Source organism: Haliotis rufescens, unplaced genomic scaffold (genome assembly GCF_023055435.1).
Source record: "Haliotis rufescens isolate VD_foot unplaced genomic scaffold, xgHalRufe1.0.p SCAF_101, whole genome shotgun sequence".
NCBI lineage: Eukaryota > Metazoa > Mollusca > Gastropoda > Lepetellida > Haliotidae > Haliotis > Haliotis rufescens.
Window position 1 is genome coordinate 587419 of NW_025963782.1, and position 24089 is coordinate 611507.

Here is a 24089-nt window from a genome sequence, read left to right on the forward strand (position 1 = left end):
CCATCTGGTTCATCAAAGAATAAACGGAGACATGTTGAGTCTGTATCGTCCGACGAAGACTCGTCTGAAATTGTTGACTCATGGCCAAGGTTTATTGTGATCTCATCTTCTGATGAGACACCTTTAAAACTGAACCCATTTGCTATCTCCTTGGGCATTAAAGGCGTCTGTGGAGAGGTGAAAAACGTAACACGCCTCCGAAGCGGTTCACTGTTAGTGGAATGTGCACGTAGAGAACAATCTGACAATCTCTTGAAATTAAAACAGTTTGTGAATATTCCAGTTGTTGTCTCAGTGCACCAGACACTGAACTCCTGCAGAGGCATAGTAAGAGACAGGGCTCGTTGTCTTTCTGACATGAGTGAGGAGGAAATTGAAGCTGAGCTGAAAAATCAAGGAATAATTGCTGTCAAGCGATTTACGAAGAGGAAAGATGATGGCACAATTACCAAACTAAATACTTATCTGTTTACATTTTCACTTTCTTCAATTCCAAAGAATATAAAAGCTGGATATTTCAACATCGGAGTGGAGGTATATGTACAAAATCCACTCCGATGCTTCAAATGTCAAAAGTTTGGTCATGGGGCCAAGTTTTGCCGTAATAGCTCAGTATGCTCCCGTTGTGGCGGAGCTCATGAGGGCTCTGAGTGCTCCAACAGCATCAAGTGTGCAAACTGCAATGGAGAACACTTGGCCTCATCCAAATCCTGTCCCTTGTATGATCGTGAAGCAAAAATTCAAAAAGTCAAACACACTAGCAATATTTCATACTTTGAAGCTAAAAAAGTTGGTGCCTCTTCCTACTAATTCAACTCTAACCTATTCAGCTGCAGTTTCCTCCCCTGCTCCTGTTGCCAAACCTACCATGAGAACAACATTGTCTCAAACAACGTTATCGTGGGTGGATGAACAGATCATTCTCGATGACCATACCGAGTCTGTTCTTTCTCTGTCAAATGTTTCAACATCAGCCTTGCAGACAGACATTGTAACACCTGCAGAAGATCCATCATCTGAACATGAAATTGTCCCTGAAACAGTTCAGAGCAAAGCCCACATGTCTTCAAAGAAAAAAAAGCAATTGAAAAAAAAGGCCAGGGCCCTTCAACATTTGGAGGTGCCTTCTACTCAGTCAACATCTATAAAAATTCACAATCAGTTTGAACCTCTGGAGATGGAGGTCAGTCCTTCACTCCCAGTTCATGGGAGTGGACCCCCATCCCGATCGCGATCTCCAGTTACAGTTATTGAAACAGAATTTTCAACCGTCAGCATTTTGCTTACAGGAAACCTACTTTAAAGATACAGATCAACTTGATATACGACAATATAATTCACATCATTTCTTTTCTCCTCCAGGGCCAAAAGCCACTGGAGGGTCTTCAATCTTGGTGAAGCAGGGAGTGATCCACAGCCCTGTTCCACTGATTACTCCACTACAAGCTATTGCTGTCCGTGTTACCTTGCACATTGTGTTTACTTTGTGCTCTGTTTATGTTCCTCCGACTTCATCTCTTCAGCATGTTGATCTCCAGGCCCTCCATGACCAGCTACCCAAGCCTTGCATCATTATTTGTGATTTGAATGGACACAACCCCCTAAGGGGAAGTGCACATTCTAACAATAAAGGTAAAGTCCTGGAAGATTTTATTTCCAACAACAATTTATGTCTTTTTAATGATAATTCCTACACTTATTTACATCCGGGTACAGGTACATACTCCTACCTGGATTTGTCAATTGTGGATTCTGATCTACTGAATGAGTTTGAATGGTCAGTCCATGACGACCTGTGTGGAAGTGACCATTTTCCAACCATTCTCAAAGCTGTTATTCCATCTGATGTTCCTCCATCATCACGATGGAACTTCACTAAAGCCAACTTGCCTTTACTTGAAATTCTTTCATCTGACAAGTTAAAACCTGATCTGGTTATCGATGTCCCTGATGCTGTACAACTGTTCTCTGATGAACTAAACAAAATAGCTGATACCTGTATCCCTAAGTCCTCTACGATTCCACACATACGTAAACCATGGTTTAATTTTACCTGCAAACAAGCTCGGAAGGCTCGGAAAAAGGCAGAGCATTATTTCCGTCGGCATCCTATGGTACATAATTTGAATCAATTGAAAATTTTGAATGCTAAAGCTCGGCGAACGTTAAAACATAATAAACGCCAGTCTTGGCGAAATGTACGCCAATGTCAAAAGTATGGAACATGATCCAACGAATCAAAGGTAAGGGTTCTAAATCTAACATTCGCCATCTTAAAAATGGGAATGAATTATTGACAAATACTACACATATTGCAAATAAACTTGGTGAAACGTTGGCTAAACATTCTTCCTCATCTAACTATGTACCTCAATTTCAAAAATATATAAAACAGCAAGAAAAGAAAACTATTAATTTTAAGTCAGATAATGGGGAAGATTATAATGAAATATTTTCTATTCATGAGCTTCATACTGCCCTTGGGCAGGCTCATGATACTGCCACAGGAGCTGATAACATACATTATCAACTCTAAAACACTTACCAGAAACATGCTTAGAAACCCTTCTATTAATATTTGACGAAATATGGACATCCGGCAACTTTCCGCCTTCATGGCATGATGCCATAGTTGTTCCCATACCAAAACCAGGAAGGGATCATACCGATCCCTCAAATTATAGACCTATTTTATTGACCAGCTGCGTTTGCAAAACCATGGAACGTATGGTCAACAATAGATAAAAAAAAGGTTCTTGGAATCCAATAATTTAATTACTAATATTCGGTGTGGATTTCGGAAAAATCGAAGTACTGTTGACCATTTGGTTCGATTAGAGTCATTCGTTAAGAATGCCATTATAAACAAGCAACATGCAGTGTCTATCTTTTTCGATTTAGAAAAGCATATGACACTACATGGAAACATGGTATTTTAAAAGATTTACATGATTTTGGATTACGAGGCCGTTTGCCTCAATTTATATCCAAATTTTTATCAGATAGACAATTTCAAGTTCGTGTTGTTTCTACCCTGTCTGATCATTATAGTCAGGATCAGGGTGTCCCACAAGGCAGTATTCAGTCTGTCTCTTTGTTTAGTATTAAAATAAATAGCCTTTCCAAGGTTTTAAATGATTCGATTGATGGATCACTTTTTGTGGATGATTTTAACATATCTTGTCGCGGTAAAAATATGCATACTATTGAAAGACAATTGCAATTATGTCTAAATAAAATAAATAAATGGTCCTTAGAAAACGGTTTTAAATTTTCTAAATCAAAAACAAATTGTATACATTTTTGTTGAAATAAAAAATGAAATATTGCTGATGTGACTTTAGATATTCACTCACTCACTCACTCAAGATCATTCAAAAGGGTTATCCAGCAGATAAAGTTTATACATTTGATTAAACATGTTAGTTGTCATTTGTTGAACACGAGCATAGGCACTCGTGAAGAGCAACCTCCTCGTGGTGATTGCTGGGTAGCGCTAATAGCTCTTTCCCCATGTGGACCCGGGGCAGAATGTGTCCACAGCACCCCATTGCTGTTCGTAAAAGGCGACCAAATTGGGCAACCTGGTTGCCGTGGGTTGCGCCCCTGTGTCGGTGGAGGAAGGGAGTCTGGTAGTTGAGGGCACTGGTTCCTGGAACCGTGTTCCATTGCCCAACACACTACTTTGACCCTAACTTCACCTAGACGGGTGGTAGAATGGGCCCGGTTCTATCAATCGGCTGGTCACGCCAAGCCCTGTGTGTATTACTTCTATTTATTATATGTGCACTTGCATGTATTATATTCATCACAAATGTATTGCTTGGTTTTTTTTAAATCACATTTATTGAAATAAATATATATTGCCTAGAGTCCTATGCCAGAAGGCGGTGGCTCATGGGCCAATCTGGTAATGTTGACCGCTGAATTCTGTATGTCTCTAGGTTATCTGTTATAGGCAGAACCATCTTAGCAATACATTGTGTAGACAAATATAGCTATTCATGTCATATTTGCTGGAGTATAACACCCCTGCAGCCCTGGTGTTTTGCATTTTGGATATCCAATGCAATAAGACACCGTCCTTGTTGAAACTCGATGGTGGGTGGGGAGCAGGGGTGCAGAACCACTTTATCTCATTATGTCGACAAAACACTCTGGTTCTAAAAGAAAACATTTAGATGCTAGCTCATCTGATGATGTAATTGATCGCCAACTGGATTCCTGGAGTCGAATCATTGTGATCGAGGCATCAAATCATGAAATTAAACCCATTTGCCATTTCGAAGGCTATCAATGGCTGTTGTGGTGAGGTTAAAAATGTCACCTCCTCCGTAATGGCTCCATACTTGTGGAGTGCATACGGAGACAGCAATCTCTCAACTTGTTATCACTCAGCCAATTCGCAAATGTAGAGGTTGCTGTCTCAGCACGTAGAAAGCTGAACTCATGTCAAGGCATCGTAAGAGACAGAGCCGATGTCTTTCTGACATGAGTGAAGGTGAAATTGTTGTTGAACTTGTTGAACAAGGGGTTACAGCCGTCAAACGATTCACGAGAAAACAGGATAACAACATCATTCAGACTAACACGTATCTCTTCACATTTTCACTTTCGAAAATTCCTGATTCCATCAAAGCCGGATATTTTAACATCGGAGTGGAGGTTTATGTCCCAAACCGACTCCGATGTTACAAATGTCAAAAGTTTGGACATGGTGCCCAGACCTGCACCCGTAACACAGTCTGTGTCCACTGTAGGGCTCACATGAGCGTACTCGGTGCACAGACACCATTAAATGTGCAAATTGTGATGGGGACCACTTGGCCTCATCCAAACTTTGTCCAAAGTTTATCCTTCAATCCAAAATATCAAAAGTAAAACACACTAATAATGTCTCTTTTTGTCATGCCAAAAACTTAGTTCAATCTCAATCACCAAATATTCCTACAAAATCCTACTCTGCAGCTGTAACTTCTACTCCTATTGTTAAAGTTCCTACAACATCTATCGGATGCCAGACAAACATCTCTTGGATGAGTGATAAGCAGAAAACCGTAGATATCCCGCCTCAAACATCTCCTGATGATACCAAAACAGCAACATCAGCCTCACAGACAGAGGATCTACAATCATCAAATCCTACTAATCAAATATTGGAACCAGAATCATCAACATAAAAGAGACTCACATCTGACAAAAACAGGAAAAAAAAAGAAACTGAAAAAACGGTCAGGGCACTCCAACACTTGGAGGTGCCTTCCTGTCAGTCCCCATCTGTTAAGGTTCACAACCAATTTGAACCTTTGGCGATGGAGATCACTCCATCTCAGACAGGCCATGGGAGTAGACCTCCTTCCGGGTCAAGATCCCCAGTAGAACCACCATGACCAGTTCTAACCGCATCATTCAGTAGAACCGCAGAGGACTAAGGCACAATTTTAATGATTTACAACTTTTAACTCACGATTTCAATCCATCAGCATTATGTTTGCAGGAAACATACCTTAAATCCACAGACAAATTTGATTTAAGACATCATGATTCCTTTCCATATCTTCTCTCCTCCTTGTGAGAAGGCTACTGGAGGATCTTCTATTTTGGTGCGTCAAAGCACCATTCATAGCCCTGTTCCACTCAATACCCCTCTTCAGGCAGTTGCAGTGCGTGTTACGCTGCATATTGTTTTTACTTTGTGTTCAATCTATATTCAGCCATCATCCTCTCTACATCAGTCAGATCTCCATGCCCTTTATGACCAGCTCTCTCAACCCTGCATTATAATGGGAGATTTCAATGGCCATAATCTACTTTGGGGCAGTAATAGGACCAATACAAAAGGTAAGATACTCGAGGATTTCTTCTTAAATAATGATTTATGTATTTTTAATGATGGCTCTAACACATATCTACATCCTGCAACGGGCTCGTACTCTTCTCTGGATTTATCTGTTGCAGATGCCATTCTGTTTAATGAATTTGAATGGTCAGTCCACAATGCCCTTTGTGGAAGTGACCATTTTCCCACAGTAATTTCAACGTAAATCCATCTGATGCTCCTCCACCATCATCAAGATGGAATTTTACAAAGGCCGATTCGTCTTTATTTCATACAATGTGCTCGCAAAGATTACAGTCTGAATTATTTCTAAATGTTACTGATCCTATTCAAGTTTTGTCTGATTAATTAAATGTAATTGCTGATGAATGTATCCAAAAGTCCTCTACGGTTCCACACATCCGTAAACTATGGTTTAACATGGACTGCAAACAAGCTAGAAAGGCTAGGAAGAAGGTAGAAAAATATGTTCGTCGCCATCCAACTGTGCATAACTTAAATCAATTCAACATTTCGAACGCCAAGGCTCGTCGCACATTTAAACAAAATAAACGACAGTCATGGCAAAAGTATGTTTCTAAAATTAATTCACGAACACCTATTTCTATTAAACTTCATTATAATCCTCACCGTTATCTTAGTTAAAATTAAGTATTTTCAATTCATGAGTTCCAAACCGCCCTTGGGCAAGCTCATGATACTGCTTCGGGGCCTGATAATATTCATTATCAGCCCCTTAAACTTTTACCTGAATCATATTTAGAAACAATGCTCAATATTTGGACTTCTGGTAATTTGCCATCATCATGGCGAAATGCTACTGTCATTCCTATACCTAATCCTGGTCGAGATCATACCAATCCTCTAATTATCGGCCGATATCCCTTACTAGCTGCGTTTGTAAGACTATGGAACGTATGATAAATAATCGTTTAGTTTGGTACTTGGAAACCAACAATCTCATCACTAACATTCAATGTGGTTTCTGCAAAAATCGTAGTACCATCGATCATTTAGTACGTTTAGAATCCTTTATTAAAAATTCAAGAATAAATAAACAACATGCTGTATCAATATTCTTCGATCGCGAAAAAACATTTGATACCTCATGGAAGTATTGTATTTTAAAAGATCTACATGATTTTGGTTTAGTTTGCCTCTATTTATATCTCAGTTTTAAAAAAAAATAGACAATTTCAAGTTCGTGTGGGTTCAACCCTGTCTGACCATTATAATCAGGATGTCCCACAAGGCAGTATCTTGTCTGTGACATTGTTTAGCACAAAGATAAACAGTTTGTCGAAGGTTTTAAACGATGCACTTGATGGATCATTACTTGTGGATGATTTTAATTTTTCTTGTGGATGATTTTAAGGTTTCTTGTCGTGGTAAAAACATGCATACCATTGAAAGGCAACTACAATTGTGTTTAAACAAAATCCACAAATGGTCTCTGGAAAATGGCTTTAAATTTTCAAAAGCCAAGACCAACTGCATTCATTTTTGTAGAAAGTATAAGCCGCATAAGAACCCTGATTTAGTTGTCAAAGAGGCGTTTCTTGGTATTATTTTTTACCACCACTTGACCTTTCTGCCACACATAAATTATTTAAAAACTAAATGCCTGAAGGCTCCGGATATAATAAAAGTAGTTCCAAATGCAAAATGGGGAGGGGATCAGAAAACCCTCCTCCAACTGTACAGAGCCCTCATCCGCGCTAAACTTGATTACAGCTCCATCGACTATGGTGGAGTATGCAAAAGCAATTTTAAAAAACTGGATTCTAGTCATCATCAGGGCCTGAGGCTTTGCCTTCGAGCCTTTAGAACTTCTCAAATTTCATAGTCTGTACGTGGAGACTGATGAGCCTTCACTTAAACAACGTCACGTTAAATTATCTTTGCAATATATTTCTAAATTACGTTCGTTGAAATCCAATCCAGCCTATGACTGTGTTTTTAAGCCTCTTTATAAGGACCTATATGCAAAAAGAATCATCACTTATTCCACCCCTCGGCCTAAGAATACAATCGTCCATTTCGGCTGCTAAAATAAATCTCGAAAATATAGCGCCCACCCAACTTTTGACTTCCCATCCATGGCAGTTAGTGAAACCAGAGGTGGATCTAACCTTAACTAAATTGTTAAAATCTGAAACGAATCAACTAATTTTTCAACAAGAGTATAATCAGTTAAGAAACAAATATGATACTTATAAATCTATATTTACCGATGGATCAAAGGATGGTGACTCAGTTGCCAGTGCCACCATCATTGGATCCAGTATCATCTAGAATACCAGATAACTGTTCCATTTTTACAGCTGAATCAAAGGCCATATTAACAGCACAAGAATACATTCGTAAACAATCAAAGGATGAACAATTTATTATATTTTCCGATCTACCAAACATCCACTTTTAATCGAAATACTTGAATTATATAATGAACGTCCTACTGGCCAATACGACATCGTTTTTTCCTGGCTACCAAGCCATGTTGGCATCAAAGGTACCATACGAGATCTGATGCAAAAGAAGTGGGACACCCAAGTAGGTAGCAATATATTACATGACATTAAACCAAATATCGGTTACACCTGCTTGGGTTGTCAGTCCAGATTTGAAGAGGTCATTATGTGACGATGTCGTATTGGCCATTGCCGTTACACCCACGAATATTTTTTGAAAGGTGAGGATCCTCCGTTCTGTATCCCTTGTGATGAAAGAATCACCGTCAAGCATGTTTTGCTAGACTGTGTAGATTTTTCCATCACAAGGGATAAATATTTTCAGGTCAAATCTATAAAGGATCTTTTAAATACTATAAGTTCTCATTTAATTATTGATTTTTTAAAAGAAATAAAACTATTTCATAAAATTTGTTAATATGTATTGTGTATAAATTTTTTTAAATAAGTAGAATGAAATTATATCAGAGTTTGTTACTGGCCGTATCCTCAAAGGGGGTTGACGAAGTTTAAAATTATTGTCCCCCTAAGAGGATATCGTAAGTCCATGTCATTCAAAGAATATTTCTGCCTACTACACTTTTAAACGTAGAATATTTGTATTTTTACTTGTGGCTAACTTTGCATACAATCGCCAGTTGTTGAAGGGAAGTAGTAAATCCGACTGGGTTCAGTGCAGGTAGCAAAAGTACTGTAAGTCCCCATGGTCCCCAGCGCGGTGATCAACCTTCAGTTGGTGGCGATCTATAGCCAGTTTGTAAAAATCTGTTGTTAAATGATTAGTTAGTTATCTATTTTAAATTGTTCTCAAACTAGTTTTACGAAAATCTGTGATGTTCTAGTTATTATACTGCTCTTTGTCGGCAGAATTTTATACAGTTTAAAATATATTGTAAATATCAAAAATTTTGTTTCGTCACGATATGGCTGAAATATTGCCAAAGTGACGTTAAACTTTAACTCACTCACTCACCCACCCACTCACCCACTCCCACGAATATAGTTCACAACGTATCTAAAGATCGACAGAAAGGGAAAGCATTGAGACTCATAAGATACTCACGTTGTGTAAATTGCCTGAACCATTTTGGTTTTTCTGTCTCCCCTGAAACAGGAACATACAAACAAAGCATATTGTTTCTGAAATCCCTCTTTCGGCTTTAAATTGAAGACAAACTTAAACAAATCTCAAACTGTATGAAACTGCTTGTACAATTTATATATTTGTAGAAGTCGTGTGTTGACGTTTTCTCATTGCATAGTTTATTTTTGTAGAAACAATATTTTGAAATTATTTCATTATAATCTTTGGCGTTATACTCTCCAAAAACAGAAACGCATATGTTGTATTCAGGAGAAGTATTCTGTGACTTCTACAAGGCTTCAAGTGCGAGTATTTGGAACATTACAAAGTGAGACGGAGTTCACCAAATGTCAAAGGAGTTTTTGCTTGTGGCGGTTTGGTCATTATTTCCAGCACGGCAGCCCGATCCAGGAAATAACATCATATAATGGAAGAAGGATAGAATAAAGATTCAAACGTCTGGAGATATTTGCAATTCTTAAGAAAAGCATTCTTCTACTTGTTGTATACAATGACAAGAAAATGTAAACAAAAAAGGGAAACATTCTGGTATAACAACTTAACATTAATGAGTACAAATAAGCCATATCGATGTATGTGGGCCTAGTACAGATACCCCGAAGTTCTACGATGAAATTGATGAGTTGATGAGATCACCAGATTCGCATAAATTACTTCTTTGTTGAGATTGGAATATTATCCAATATTATTTTTCCAGATTCTCATAATCACAAACATATTAGGAATCCTAAAGCCAGACTATGATTATTTAGACTAAAGGAAGACTTTGATATACGATATCCCCGTTGAGATTTTCGACCAACAGAAAAACGATTTACTTAGCGACAACGATATTTTTTATGATTTTCTATATTCTGTTGCAAAATTTGAAATAGAACCTTGTTTAAAATCCGACCATTCACCTACTTCGATAAATCTCAAACTACCAGACTTACTTTTGGAATTTTAATCATTCTCTTTATTAGTCCTGGAATATGTCAAAAGTATCAAAAACGTCATAATTGAAACAAGAGAATAGTACAATAATGTAGAAACTGGTGAAGATGAATTCATAATTAGCAATCAGATGTTTTGGGAAGTATTAATACAATTCGCGGAAGCACAATTTTGTTCGGGTACACTACAACAACCAACCATATCACTTCATAATGAAACTAATTAAAAAGGGACTTAGAAAATGATATTGAACTGATAAATGGAGACCTTGAAGAAATACGTCGGGATAAAACCAATGGAATGTTAGTAAGATCAAGAGCTTTTTGAGTGGAAATGGGAGAAACTAATTATTTCTTGAACCTGGAAGCAAGGGATTTCATAGACAAAGCACTCATGCGCGTTGAAACTGTTAGTGGAAATATGTTAACGAACCAAATCATTACCAAATCAATTACTTTTGAAAACATTGTTACCACCTTTACGTTTCTTGTTTTGAAGTGTATATACGTTTCTAAGTCTATGTTAGGTATTCAGAGTATACTTACCGTGAGTTGATTCCCTTGCCAATTCACGTGTTTCGTTTTTCCCTGTATTATTGGATAAGCAAGATAGGCGCATCGTTATAGAATTGATTGTTTTAATTCACCATTTGATCGAGATATAAATTGCAAACGGCAATCGTTATGCATTCATTAAATACCACTGTTACATTCGAAACAAAAACATAAAAATAAGCTGTTATGATATGTCATACATGAATTGGGAATATATTCATACAATTCGCAAGGAACAAAACCAGAAGAGCATCAACGATTTGCATTGTAGCAACTATGTGACCTATGTGTCAGACAGGTATTTCAAATATGCCCATGTCCCTACCAGAGATGTTAGTGCCTGAAAGATGATGTTTATTCAGAGTTCATTCGTCACTATGGAACAACTTCGAAGATTATCAGTACCGTCTGTACTTAGTTGCAACTGTTATCATTCATATAAGTATGTATCACTTTTCAAAGCTATTTGCCAATGGCAAGATCCTACCTCCTATGAAGGACCACGCACGTAATCTAGTCGATAGAGCGTCAGACCTTAGAGCGAAAGAAAGGTGGTCATACCAACAGATGTTAAAAGATGGTACTAGGGATTAAGCGTATAACACAAGGGCAGGTCAGATCAGAGTCAGTAAACCGAGGGTTGTCGCAAAACAAAATATTGCACCTCAAATGCGCAAACGTCGTTTTTTTACATCCTCATACTTTACCCGCATATACACCACGACCTAGAAGTTGATTTCCCTTTTGAATTACATGTGTTGAGAACGCATGACACAAACATGTGACACTGGTGCTTCATTGCATTGGTTTCAAGAGTGCTCAATCCGTGTGCAGCCAACTAATGTCACATGCGTGAGTGTAAAATGCGCGTAACCTGTAACGAGTTTCAGTTTAATAGATTCAAATAGTATCATGTGTCATGAAATAAAACTGTAAGATATGAAGCTTGACATGTGTGACGTCATTTTATTGTTAAACTCCCTGGATGCCAGAGGGACATATATTTCCCTCCTCTTTAACCCTCACTTTGAAGTCGAATAAAAGTCAACATACGTCACGCACACAAATACACTTCACAAATTCGAATACTTCAGGGAATTCCCTGTTCTGTGATATCATCCAATGTCATTTTAGGCAAAGCAAAAAATCGCCATTTTCAATATCCATAACGCATCAATACAAAGTTACGTTCCGTGTACCATGCTGGTTTTCTACGTATCAGTTACGCAGGTCTCGACCGTGTGTGTATTTTCATTTACATGCTCTCTGATGCTATCTTACCCCAGTCCACAGGTACGGCGTATCTACTATGTGTCCAGCACTGCATTTTAATATGGCCCATTCAAATGTATTGTGCATTTGCATAACAGTATACATATATACGTCGTAGGGAATAAATAGCATTATGCTTTGTCAAACTAACAGTATTATCTATCAAACAATACTACCCACAGTGCCTTAGCAAATTGACCCATAATGCATTTCGGCAAGCACTTCTTTGTTTTTCGCCATATTGAAGAAGTTTTTAGGCATGAATTATTTTGTTTAACCATCCACATCCCTTTGAACAATCATCTGCATGTTATCATTTATTACTTTTCTCACCATAGTTTGCCTACATATTGTGCGTACCCTAGGACATATCCGGCGTGTTACAGCTTAGCCCCAGGGTCATGGGCAAGGAGTTCTCCTAATTGCCCAATCCTATATATATATAATCCATATATTACTTATTATGTCATTGTTATGTCATTGACATGTCATTGTTTGCATAAATGTCGCCATTTTTTACACATTACTAAATCACCATTCACGGCATTATTTACAGCATGTTTTGAAATTAAAATTTCGGATATTTATTCGGAGAAAGTCATTTCAAAAATAATATGTTAGTGATCACGGGTATCTGTCTTTTATGAAATCTCCTATGATCATTCAAAAACGTCACCGATAACCCCGATAACCCTATTTACACACTGTAGCATTTTCTCCTATTTTAAGCTATCCAGTCGTCTATTCGTTGAATACATTGGCTCAACATTTTCACTCACACACACACTCACACACTCTCACACACACACACACACACACACACACACACACACACACACACACACACGCGAATATTTATATATATATTTCAAGAACATTGCGCCAGCACTGGTTGTGCTAAGCATTCGTGAAGTTCTCTGTATCTGTGGCACTGAGATAGATAAGAGACTTACCTCGTGTTGATTGTCGTTCTGGTGGTCGTTCTGTTTCCGCTGTAACAGGAACATACGAACATTGCATATTACTCATGAAATCACGTTTATTTCTCATTAAGATATCATTGTAAACAAATTCAATTTTTAGCATTCATTTTATATCCAAGGAACAAACCCATGAGAAAGTTAACAACTTGACATTATAGCTCCTATACACCTTGTAAAATATCGGTTATGTTTTTTCATTGTTTACACACTGCTGGGACAGTTTGCGCTTTCGAAAGTATATTGTCATTTGTTTTGCAAACTTTAGAAGGTGGACTTAAATTCAGCAACACTTAATTAAATTCCGGTGTTCTGGCTTACGTGTATACTATTAGCGTTAAAGTTCGTGGTTTCCAACATGTCATTTATAGTCGTTTGCAAGGTAGAAATCTATGTTATGCTGCAGGTAATTTCGGATGTATGCTGTTGCAGACACTCGGCTATGAAATTTCCATTTCTTCTTTGTCGACTTCAAGCATGGTGGCTCGTGTGGTACCTTGTTGGTTGGATTTGTCCGAGTCCAACGTAGTTTTGTCTTTCGGGTAGAGAAAAGCTATTAGGTAAGCCGCTGAGGGGTCCGACTTCCCTCTATTTGCGTTATTTGTTCTGGTATGAGTCATTTAGTCTCAGATCGTGTTGGATTGTGGTGACTTACGGGTGAAAAACATGGGAGCTATCTCTTACACGCGTGCTCTCATGTCAGCAGCCATCAAACCCCAACGGCCCTCTCTCCGATAAGACACAGTGAAGTACACAGACAAGCAGGACTGCCTTATGAATTACCATTCCAGTGACCTCTAGCTTCAAAGAAGGTTGCACAAAACCTTACCGGAACCACTTCAATGCCCCACCCCAAGGATGATAATATAAAAATACTTAATTTCATCCTGCTACACTTCTTACGTTATCGTGAACATAGGCACTCGTGAAGAGCAACCTCCTCGTTGTGAGTGTTGGGTAACGCTAATAGCTCTTCCCCCGTGTGGAACCGGGGTAGAATATTTCCACAGCACCCCATTGCTGGTCGTAAAAGGCGACCGAATTGGGCAACCTGTTTGCCGTGGGTTGCGCCCCTGTGTCGGTGGAGGACGGGATTCTGGTGGTTGAGGGCATTGGAGCCAGGAACCGGTGTTCCTTTTGCCCAACACACCACTTCGACCCTTACTTCGCCTAGACGGGTGGTAGAATAGGCCCGATTCTATCAATCGGCTGGTCACGCCATGCCCTGTGTATGCAACACGTTCATATTATAATTTTTCGATTGATGTGAATGTTGGGTATGAATATTATACATATACATTCTTTGTTATCCACCTGCCTAGAGTCCCATGCCAGAAGGCGGTGGCTCATTGGCCAATCTGGTTATATAGACCTCTAAATTCTGTGTTCTTGAGAAATGTGTCATGGGCCGAACCAGCCTGGCACTTCTTCTTTAAGATATCATGGCTTTTTATGTCTGTATTTTCTGGAGTATAACACCTTTGTAGCCCTGATGTTGCAGACTGGCTTCCGCTGCAACATCGTCCTTGTTGTCACTCGATGGTGGGTGGGGAGCAAGGGTGTTGAATTCTATTCTACTACCATGTCTCACCACGCTTCTTCTGGTTCATCAAAGACCTACAAACGTAGACATGTCGACTGTATTTCATCTGACGATGAAGATAATCCTTCAAATACTGTTTCTTGGCCTCGGTTTATAGTAATTGCCTCTGCCTATGGCAGTCCATTGAAATTAAACCCGTTTGCTATCTCCAAGGGCATAGAAGATGCCTGCGGAGTAGTCAAAAATGTGACCCGACTCCGAAGTGGTTCAATTCTGGTTGAATGTTTACAGAGGCAACAATCTGTTAACCTGCTGGGACTACAGCAGTTCGTTAACACCAAGGTTGTTGTCTCTGAGCACAGGACTCTGAACTCCTGTCAGGGTATTGTTAGAGACTATGCTCGGTGTCTTTCTGACATGAGCGAAGAAGAGATTGTAGATGAACTAAAGGTACAAGGTGTAACCGCTGTTTCACCAGAAATCAAAATTATAAAATCATCAAAACAAATACGTACTTGTTCACTTTTGACCTGCAGAAACTCCCGACTTCTCTCAAAGCTGATTACTTCAACATCGGAGTGGAGGTATACGTACCAAACCCACTCCGATGCTTCAAGTGCCATAAATTTGGCCATGGGGCTAAATTCTGCACCCGCACCACTGTCTGCGTCCGTTGTAGTAGAGATCATGAGAGGTCCGACTGCTCTGCTGAATCTATCAAATGTGCAAACTGCGATGGTGTCCATGTTGCTTCATCGAAAGTCTGCACATCATATATATACGAGTCCCAAATTCTCAAAATAAAATGCACCCAAAATATCTCGTATCACGACGCAAAAAGATTAGTTCAACCACAATCCCAAACTACTGCTGCAAAAACTTATTCTGCTACCGTCTCTTCGCCAATTCCTGTCAAGAAAGTTCATACAATTTCCACTTCTTGCCAAACAACTTTATCTTGGGTGACAGAACGGCAGATCACCCTGGAGGAGCACCATCACATGTCCCAACATCAGCATCACAGACTGAATTCGATCATCATGACCAAGAAACAGTTAAAGCATTGGAAAAGGTCAAGGGCGGTGCCCACTTGACCAATAAAGAAAAAAAACAGATTAAGAAAAGAGCCAGGGCCCTCCAACACTTTGGGGTGCCTTCTCATACGCCTAACCCTGTTGAGGTTCACAATTCGTTTGAACCTCTGGAGATGGAGGTCACTCCTTCCAACTCCATACCTGGGAGTGGTCCTCCCTCACGTTCCAGATCACCAGTTGAGCCACCATGAGTAGCTCTCCAAATATTATCAAGTGGAATTGCAGAGGACTAAGACATAATTTTAATGATTTGCAATTATTAATACAAGATCATAAACCATCAGCATTTTGCCTCCAAGAGACTTACTTGAAAACCACTGATTTAATGGATATCAGACAGTATAATTCGTATCATTTCTATTCCCCTCCGGGTGCTAAAGCAACTGGAGGTTCTTCTGTCTTGGTGAGGCAGGGTGTTTTCACAGCCCTGTTACTCTTGATACCCCACTTCAAGCTGTCGCTGTCCGTATAACAATGCACATTGTTCTTACCCTATGCTCTGTTTACATCCCTCCATCGTCTTCTATGACGCAGACTGACCTTCAGGCCCTGTATGACCATCTCCCGAAGCCGTGTATCATTATGGGCAATTTCAATGGACATAATCCGCTTTGGGGCAGTGCGCATACAAGTAACAAAGGTAAGACCATAGAAGATTTCATTTCTGATAACAATTTGTGCATATATAATGATGGTTCGGACACTTATCTACATCCTGGAACAGGTACTTACTCTTCTCTGGATTTGTCAATTACAGATTCAGAAATACTGAATGAATTTGAATGGTCAGTCCACAATGACCTCTGTGGAAGTGACCATTTCCCTACTGTTTTAAAGCCTGTGACCCCATCTGATGTTCCTCCATCGTCAAGATGGAACTTTAATAAAGCTAACTGGGCCTACTATGGAACTCTCTGTACAAACAAACTTAAACCTAATCTTTTTATTGGTGTTCCTGATCCTTTCAAATGTTTTTCTGATGAATTAACAAAAATTGCTGATGAATGTATTCCAAAGTCCTCTGCGGTTCCTCACATACGAAAACCATGGTTTAATGATACTTGCAAGCAAGCTAGGAAGGCCAGGGAAAAGGCCGAGCATTATTTCCGTCGCCATCCAATGGTGCATAATCTAAATAAATTCAAGATTCTGAATGCTAAAGCCAGGCGCGTATTTAAACAAAACAAACGCCAATCTTGGCAACAATAAGTCTCTAAAATAAATTCACGTACTCCATTGTCTAAGGTATGGCATATGATTAAAAGAATTAAAGGTAAGGGTTCTAAAACTACCATCCACAATATTCAAAATGGGGATGACTTGTTGACAGATTCTTCAGATATTACCAATAAACTTGGTGAAAATCTGTCTAAACATTCTTCCTCGTAGAATTATGTCCCTAAATTCCAATCATACCAAGAGCAGCAAGAAAAGAAATCTATCAATTTCAAATCAGATAATGGGGAAGATTATAATGAAATCTTCTCCATGCATGAACTCCATACTGCTCTTGGGCAGGCTCATGATCCGCTTCGGGATCAGATAATATACCTTATCAACTCCTCAAACATTTACCACAATCATGTCTAGAAACCCTTTTAACAATATTTGATGATATCTGGACTTCAGGAGAATTTCCTTCTTCGTGGCGTGAAGCTATTATTGTTCCAATCCCTAAACCTGGTCGTGATCATACAGATCCTTCAAATTATCGACCAATTTCATTGACCAGCTGCGTTTGCAAAACTATGGAACGTATGATCCATAATCGCTTAGTTTGGTATCTGGAAACCAATAATCTACTAACAAATATACAATGTGGTTTTCGTAAAAACAGAAGTACCATCGATCATTTAGTTCGTTTGGAAACTTTTGTTAAAAATGCCATCATAAACAAACAACATGCAGTGTCTATCTTTTTCGATTTAGAAAAAGCATATGACACTACATGGAAACATGGTATACTAGCCACATAAAGAAACTGTGCACGGAGAAAATATATTCTGGATTGAAATACAACACAGCAAGAACACAATGATGCAGACGCTGTAGCAGCTGAATGATCGGACCATAAGAAAATGTCAACGGGACCTGAACAACATCTGTTACGATGACGTCAGAAGATCAAAATGGAGTAGGGGTCAAACGACAAAGTCACAAAGTCAATAACGGGTATGACCACCCTGTGCGTGAATCACAGCAGTGCATCGGCGACGCATGGAGTCCACCAAATGGGCATGGAAGGCCAGGTGAATGGCCTGCCATATCCTCCTCAAAACCTGTGCCAAGTCACGGACGTTATCTGGAGGATGTGGAAGACGACGCAGACGGCGCTCCATTACATCCCACACATGCTCTATTGGGGAGAGATCTGGAGAAATTGCAGGCCATGGCAGTAACATGACATTGTTATGGTGAAGGAAATCCATTGCGACCCTAGCCGTGTGAGGACGAGCGTTGTCCTGTTGAAATGTCAATCCCGGGCCATGACGTTGCAGGAAAGGATTGACTACAGGCCTCAGAATCTGATCTCTGGAGCCAACACCGGTGAGATTGCCCTGAACAACCACCAAAGGGGATCGGTGTTGTGCTGCTATCCCACCCCAAATCATCACAGAGCCACCTCCAAAACGATTCCTCTCAACAATACAGTTGCGTGCATAACGTTCTCCCAAACGACGGTAGACACGTTGGCGCCCGTCACTGTGGGAAATGTTGAACCTCGATTCATCTGTAAAGACAACATTTCTCCACCATATTCGAGGTTGGCGAACACGATCTCGACACCATCTTAGACGGTTGACTCGATGACGGTGTGTCAGGATGGGACGTATGGCAGGGCGTCGTGGTCGAATCCCGTACTGACGTAAACGATTCCTGACAGTGTTGAGATGGATACGGCGCAGTCCAGGAATTGTCTGGGACGTCGTTACTGGCGTTTGGAACCTGTGTCGGAGATGTGTTACTCGAATCCATCTGTCCTGTCTTGGCGTCGTTACGTCCTGAACGTGGGTGGTCGGCAACGTCATTTGTGTTCTGATAACGCCTCACCAATGCCGATATCGTGTTACGATGGCATTGGAAATGTCTTGCCACCTGTTGTTGCCTCATTCCCGCTCGGATGATTCCAATGGCTTCATGACGCTGAGCAGCTGTCAATCTTGGCATGATTTGTTTGTGATATGCTTGTGTCTGCGCCTGAGAAGTTTTGAATTTTTGAATGACCACAGATCATGCTTTCCAAAGTGACTGCGAATTTTGAGTTGCACATGCTGTGTACATCTGCACAGGATGCACGTGCAGTAACACATTGCACGTCCATAGGCCCCCATCAATGACGTCATATCGCATGGCACGTGCATGAGCGTTTGAATGTCTCCAATAATTGCTGTGTTCAAACCTATATTTCATGTATGGACGGTGTGCCCTTATATCTATATTTTCTCCGTGCACAGTTTCTTTATGTGGCTAGTATATTTTAAAATATTTACATGATTTTTGGATGACGAGGCCGTTTGCCTCAATTTATATCCAAATTTTTATCAGATAGACAATTTCAAGTTCGTGTGGGTTCTACCCTGTCTGATCATTACAGTCAGGATCAGGGTGTCCCACAAGGCAGTATCTTGTCTGTCACATTGTTTAGTATTAAAATAAACAGCTTATCTAAGGTTTTAAATGATTCCATTGATGGATCTCTATTCGTGGATGATTTTAACATTTCATGTCGTGGTAAAAATATGCATACTATTGAACGACAATTACAGTTATGTCTTAATAAAATCCATAAATGGTCATTAGAAAATGGTTTTAAATTTTCAAAATCAAAAAAGAATTGTATACATTTTTGTAGAAAATACAAATCACATAAAGACCCAGAACTAGTTTTGGATAGCACTCCTATTAAAGTTGTAAAAGAAGCCAAATTCTTGGGCATTATTTTTGATCACCATCTGACCTTTTTACCACACATAAAATATTTGAAACATAAATGCCTGAAGGCCCTTGACCTTCTGAAAGTCGTTTCAAATTCAAAGTGGGGAGGGGATCAGAAAACCCTACTCCAACTCTACAGAGCCCTTATCCGCTCCAAACTGGATTATGGCTCCATCATCTATGGTGGAGCTTGTAACCGTATATTTAAAATTATTAGATACAATACATCATCAAACCCTACGGCTTTGCCTTGGTGCATTCAGAACTTCACCCATTAATAGTCTGTACGTGGAGGCTGATGAGCCATCTCTAAAACAACGTCGTATAAAACTGTCATTACAATACGTCACAAAACTATGTTCCAATCAATCTAATCCAGCATATGACTGCGTTTTTCATCCTCTGTATGAGTATCTGTATCAAAAGAAACAATCCCTCACTCCACCCCTTGGAATAAGAATAAAACCTGAATTATCGGCTGCAAAAATTGACCTCAGTAACATCTCTCCCACTCAAACACTGTCGTCTCCTCCGTGGCAACTGGTAAAGCCAGAAGTAGATCTTTCCTTAACTAAACTAAAGAAATCAGACACTAACCTACTAATGTATCAGCAAGAATATAATCAATTAAGAAGCACTTACAACACTTCCAAGTCCATATTTACTGATGAATCCAAGGACAGTGACGCAGTTGCTAGCGCCACTGTCCTTGGATCCAGAACAATATCATCCAGATTACCGAATGACAGTTCAATTTTTACAGCAGAATCACAGGCAATCTTAACAGCTCTCAAATATATAAATACTCAATCTAAACATAAGCAGTTCATCGTATTTTCTGATTCCCTTTCCTGCCTTCAGGCCATTAAAATTATTTCATCTGAACATCCACTTTTACGTGAAATTATAGAATTACATAACTATCTTGCGACTGGCCAGTACGACATCGTCTTTTGTTGGTTACCTAGCCACGTTGGAATTACTGGTAACACAATGGCCGATGCTGCTGCAAAAAGCAGCATTTCAACAAATCTGTGACACCACTTCTGATCCCGTACACTGATTTTAAACCCGTTATTAGATCTCACATCCGAGATCTAATGCAAAAGAAGTGGGACACCCAAACAGGTATCAATAAATTACATGAAATTAAACCAAATATCGGTTACACCTACTTGGGTTGTCAGTCAAGATTTGAAGAGGTCATTTTATGACGATGTCGAATTGGCCATTCCAGATATACAAATGAATATTTATTAAAAGGTGAGGATCCTCCATTTTGTATCCCTTGTAATGAGAGAATCACAGTCAAGCACGTACTGCTTGACTGTATTGATTTTGCCATTACAAGGGATCAATATTTCAAAGTTTCATCCATAAAGGATCTTTTTAATCTCAGTTCTCATTTAATAATAAGTTTTTTAAAAGAAGTAGAATTAGTTGATAAATTTTGATGTACATAGTTATTGTTTTACGAAATGGTAGTGTATAATTATTAACCTAGATTGTTTGTGGCTGTGCCCTCGAAGGGGGTTGAAGTAGGGTAAAAATATTGTCCTCCTGAGAGGGTATCATAAGACCCAATCATTCAGTTTGTTATTCCTACCGTAATTTTTAATCGCAGAATATTTGTTGATTTTAAATAGTTGCTAAAATTGACTACAATCGCCAGCAGCTGAAGCGATGGTGTAAATCCTGCTGGGGAACCGTGTAGGTAGCAGAAGTATCGTAGGTCCCCACGGTCCCTAGTATGGTGGCAACTTTGGTTGCTGGCGATCTTTAGCCCGTCTTTATGATGTATTGTCGAATCATAGATTGATCTTTTAATTGTTCGCAACTAGTTTTACTTCTGTGATAGTCTAGTTATTCTACTGTCCGTCGTTGACAGGTTTTTATTTATCTAAGTTTAAATTGTATTAATGTTCTCGTCACTATATGGCTGGAATATTGCCGATGTGACGTAAAATTTTAACTCACTCACTATGGTGAACATAATACGTTTTTGAGTGTATAGCCCTGGGGGTGAAACTGACCTTCAATTAGATCAGTTGTATGTATTTCAAGATCATTCAAAAGGGTTATCCAGCATATAAAGTTTATACATTTGATTAAACATGTTAGTTGTCATTTGTTGAAAACGAGCTTTGTTCACAACGTATCTAAAGATCGACAGCAAGGGAAAGCATTGAGACTCATAAGATACTCACGTTGTGTAAATTGCCTGAACCATTTTGGTTTTTCTGTCTCCCCTGAAACAGGAACATACAAACAATGCATATTGTTTATGAAATCCCTCTTTCGGCTCTAAACTGAAGACAAATTTAAACAAATCTCAATCTGTATGAAGCTGCGTGTACAATTTATATATTTGTAGAAGTCGTGTGTTGACGTTTTCTCATTGCATAGTTTATTTTTGTAGAAACAATATTTTGAAATTATTTCATTTTATTCTTCGGCGTTATACTCTCCAAAAACAGAAACGCATATGTTGTATTCAGGAGAAGTATTCTGTGACTTCTACAAGGCTTCAAGTGCGAGTATTTAGAACATTACAAAGTGAGACGGAGTTCACCAAATGTCAAAGGAGAGTTTTTGCTTGTGGCGGTTTGGTCATTATTTCCAGCACGGCAGCCCGATCCAGGAAATAACATCATACAATGGAAGAAGGATAGAATAAAGATTCAAACGTCTGGAGATATTTGCAATTCTTAAGAAAAGCATTCTTCTATTTGTTGTATACAATGACAAGAAAATGTAGACATTCTGGGAAACATTCTGGTATAACAACTTACCATTAATGAGTACAAATTAGCCATATCAATGTATGTGGGCCTAGTACAGATACCCCGAAGTTCTACGATGAAATTGATGAGTTGATGAGATCACCAGATTCGCATAAATTACTTCTTTGTTGAGATTGGAATATTATCCAATATTATTTTTCCAGATTCTCATTACTACAAACATATTAGGAATCCTAAAGCCAGACTATGATTATTTAGACTAAAGGAAGACTTTGATTCAAGATATCCCCGATAAGATTTTTGTCCATCAGAAAAACGATTTACTTAGCGACAACGATATTTTTCATCAACCCATGATTTGCTATATTCTGTTGTAAAATTTGAAATAGAACCAAGTTTTATATCCAACTTGAAACAAAAGAATAGTACAATAATGTAGAAACTGGTGAAGATGAATTCATAATTAGCAATCAGATGTTTTGGGAAGTATAAATACAAATGATTCGCGGTACGACAATTTTGTTCGGGAACACTACAACAACCAACCATATCACTTCATAATGAAACTAATGAAGGCGTGAAAAGGGACTTAGAAAATGATATTGAACTGATTAATGGAGACCTTGAAGAAATAAGTCGGGATAAAACCAATGGAATGTAAGTAAGATCAAAAGCTTTTTGAGTGGAAATGGAAAACTATTTCTTGAACCTGGAAGGAAGGGATTTCACAGACAAAGCATTCATGCGCGTTGAAACTGTGAGTGGAAATATAATAACGAACCAAATCATTACCAAATCAATTAATTTTGAAAACATTGTTACAACCTATGCGTTTCTTGTTTTGAAGAGTATATTTAAGAATTGACCTTCACTTTGTGTGAGTTCATTGGAGTATGAACCTTCATAGAGTGAGGGCCAAACTGTATGAACGTCGGAGCTTGCGACACTAAGGTAAATTCATAGATTGCTGGAGACAATCAATGTCAATGTCAGCCTAGGCACGGATTGAATCGATGCTACGATAGTTTAGATGTGCATTTCTTCGTTTGTTCATAAGGATGGGCCGTAGCGAGGATATTCGTGAACAATCATGCAGTCACGCTCTCTGACATTTCTCAATGTATACTGAAACGCTGAGACCAAGAATGAAGGTTCTAAATGATCAGAAAGAACGCTTATGTATGTTTTCGTGGTAGGGAATTCCCAGGGGTTTCCCCAGGAATGTGGAAGTAGTCCGTCATTTCAAGAACACGATCTCGTGAAAAACGTATGAACGTCAAATTGTGTCGTTCATACACTTATGAACGTCAATTTCGCGGTCATGTGGCCGACCTCCCCTCCAATGGAAAAGCCGTATATCGTGTAAACTTCAAATTTAAAAATTATATGTTTCTAAGCATATGTTAGGTATTCAGAGTATACTTACCGTGAGTTGATTCCCTTGCCAATTCACGTGTTTCGTTTTTCCCTGTATTATTGGATAAGCAAGATAGGTGCATCGTTATAGAATTGATTGTTTTAATTCACCATTTGATCGAGATATAAATTGCAAACGGCAATCATTATGATTTCATTAAATACCACTGTTACACACGAAACAAAATTAAACATAAAA

The 24089-nt window shown here is 39.0% G+C and overlaps 1 protein-coding gene across 1 annotated transcript in view; it reads right to left on the bottom strand.

The window, feature by feature from the left end:
* LOC124121002 (triadin-like) overlaps positions 1 to 24089 on the bottom strand; it is a 77190-nt gene that overhangs the window by 44602 nt on the left and 8499 nt on the right. The window contains exons 4-8 of the mRNA XM_048391892.1: positions 23901 to 23942; positions 21938 to 21979; positions 13131 to 13169; positions 10897 to 10938; positions 9374 to 9415 (exon numbers count right to left, since the gene is read on the bottom strand). Of these exons, the coding sequence (XP_048247849.1) occupies positions 9374 to 9415; positions 10897 to 10938; positions 13131 to 13169; positions 21938 to 21979; positions 23901 to 23942 (207 nt within the window). The remainder of the gene's footprint in view (positions 1 to 9373; positions 9416 to 10896; positions 10939 to 13130; positions 13170 to 21937; positions 21980 to 23900; positions 23943 to 24089) is intronic.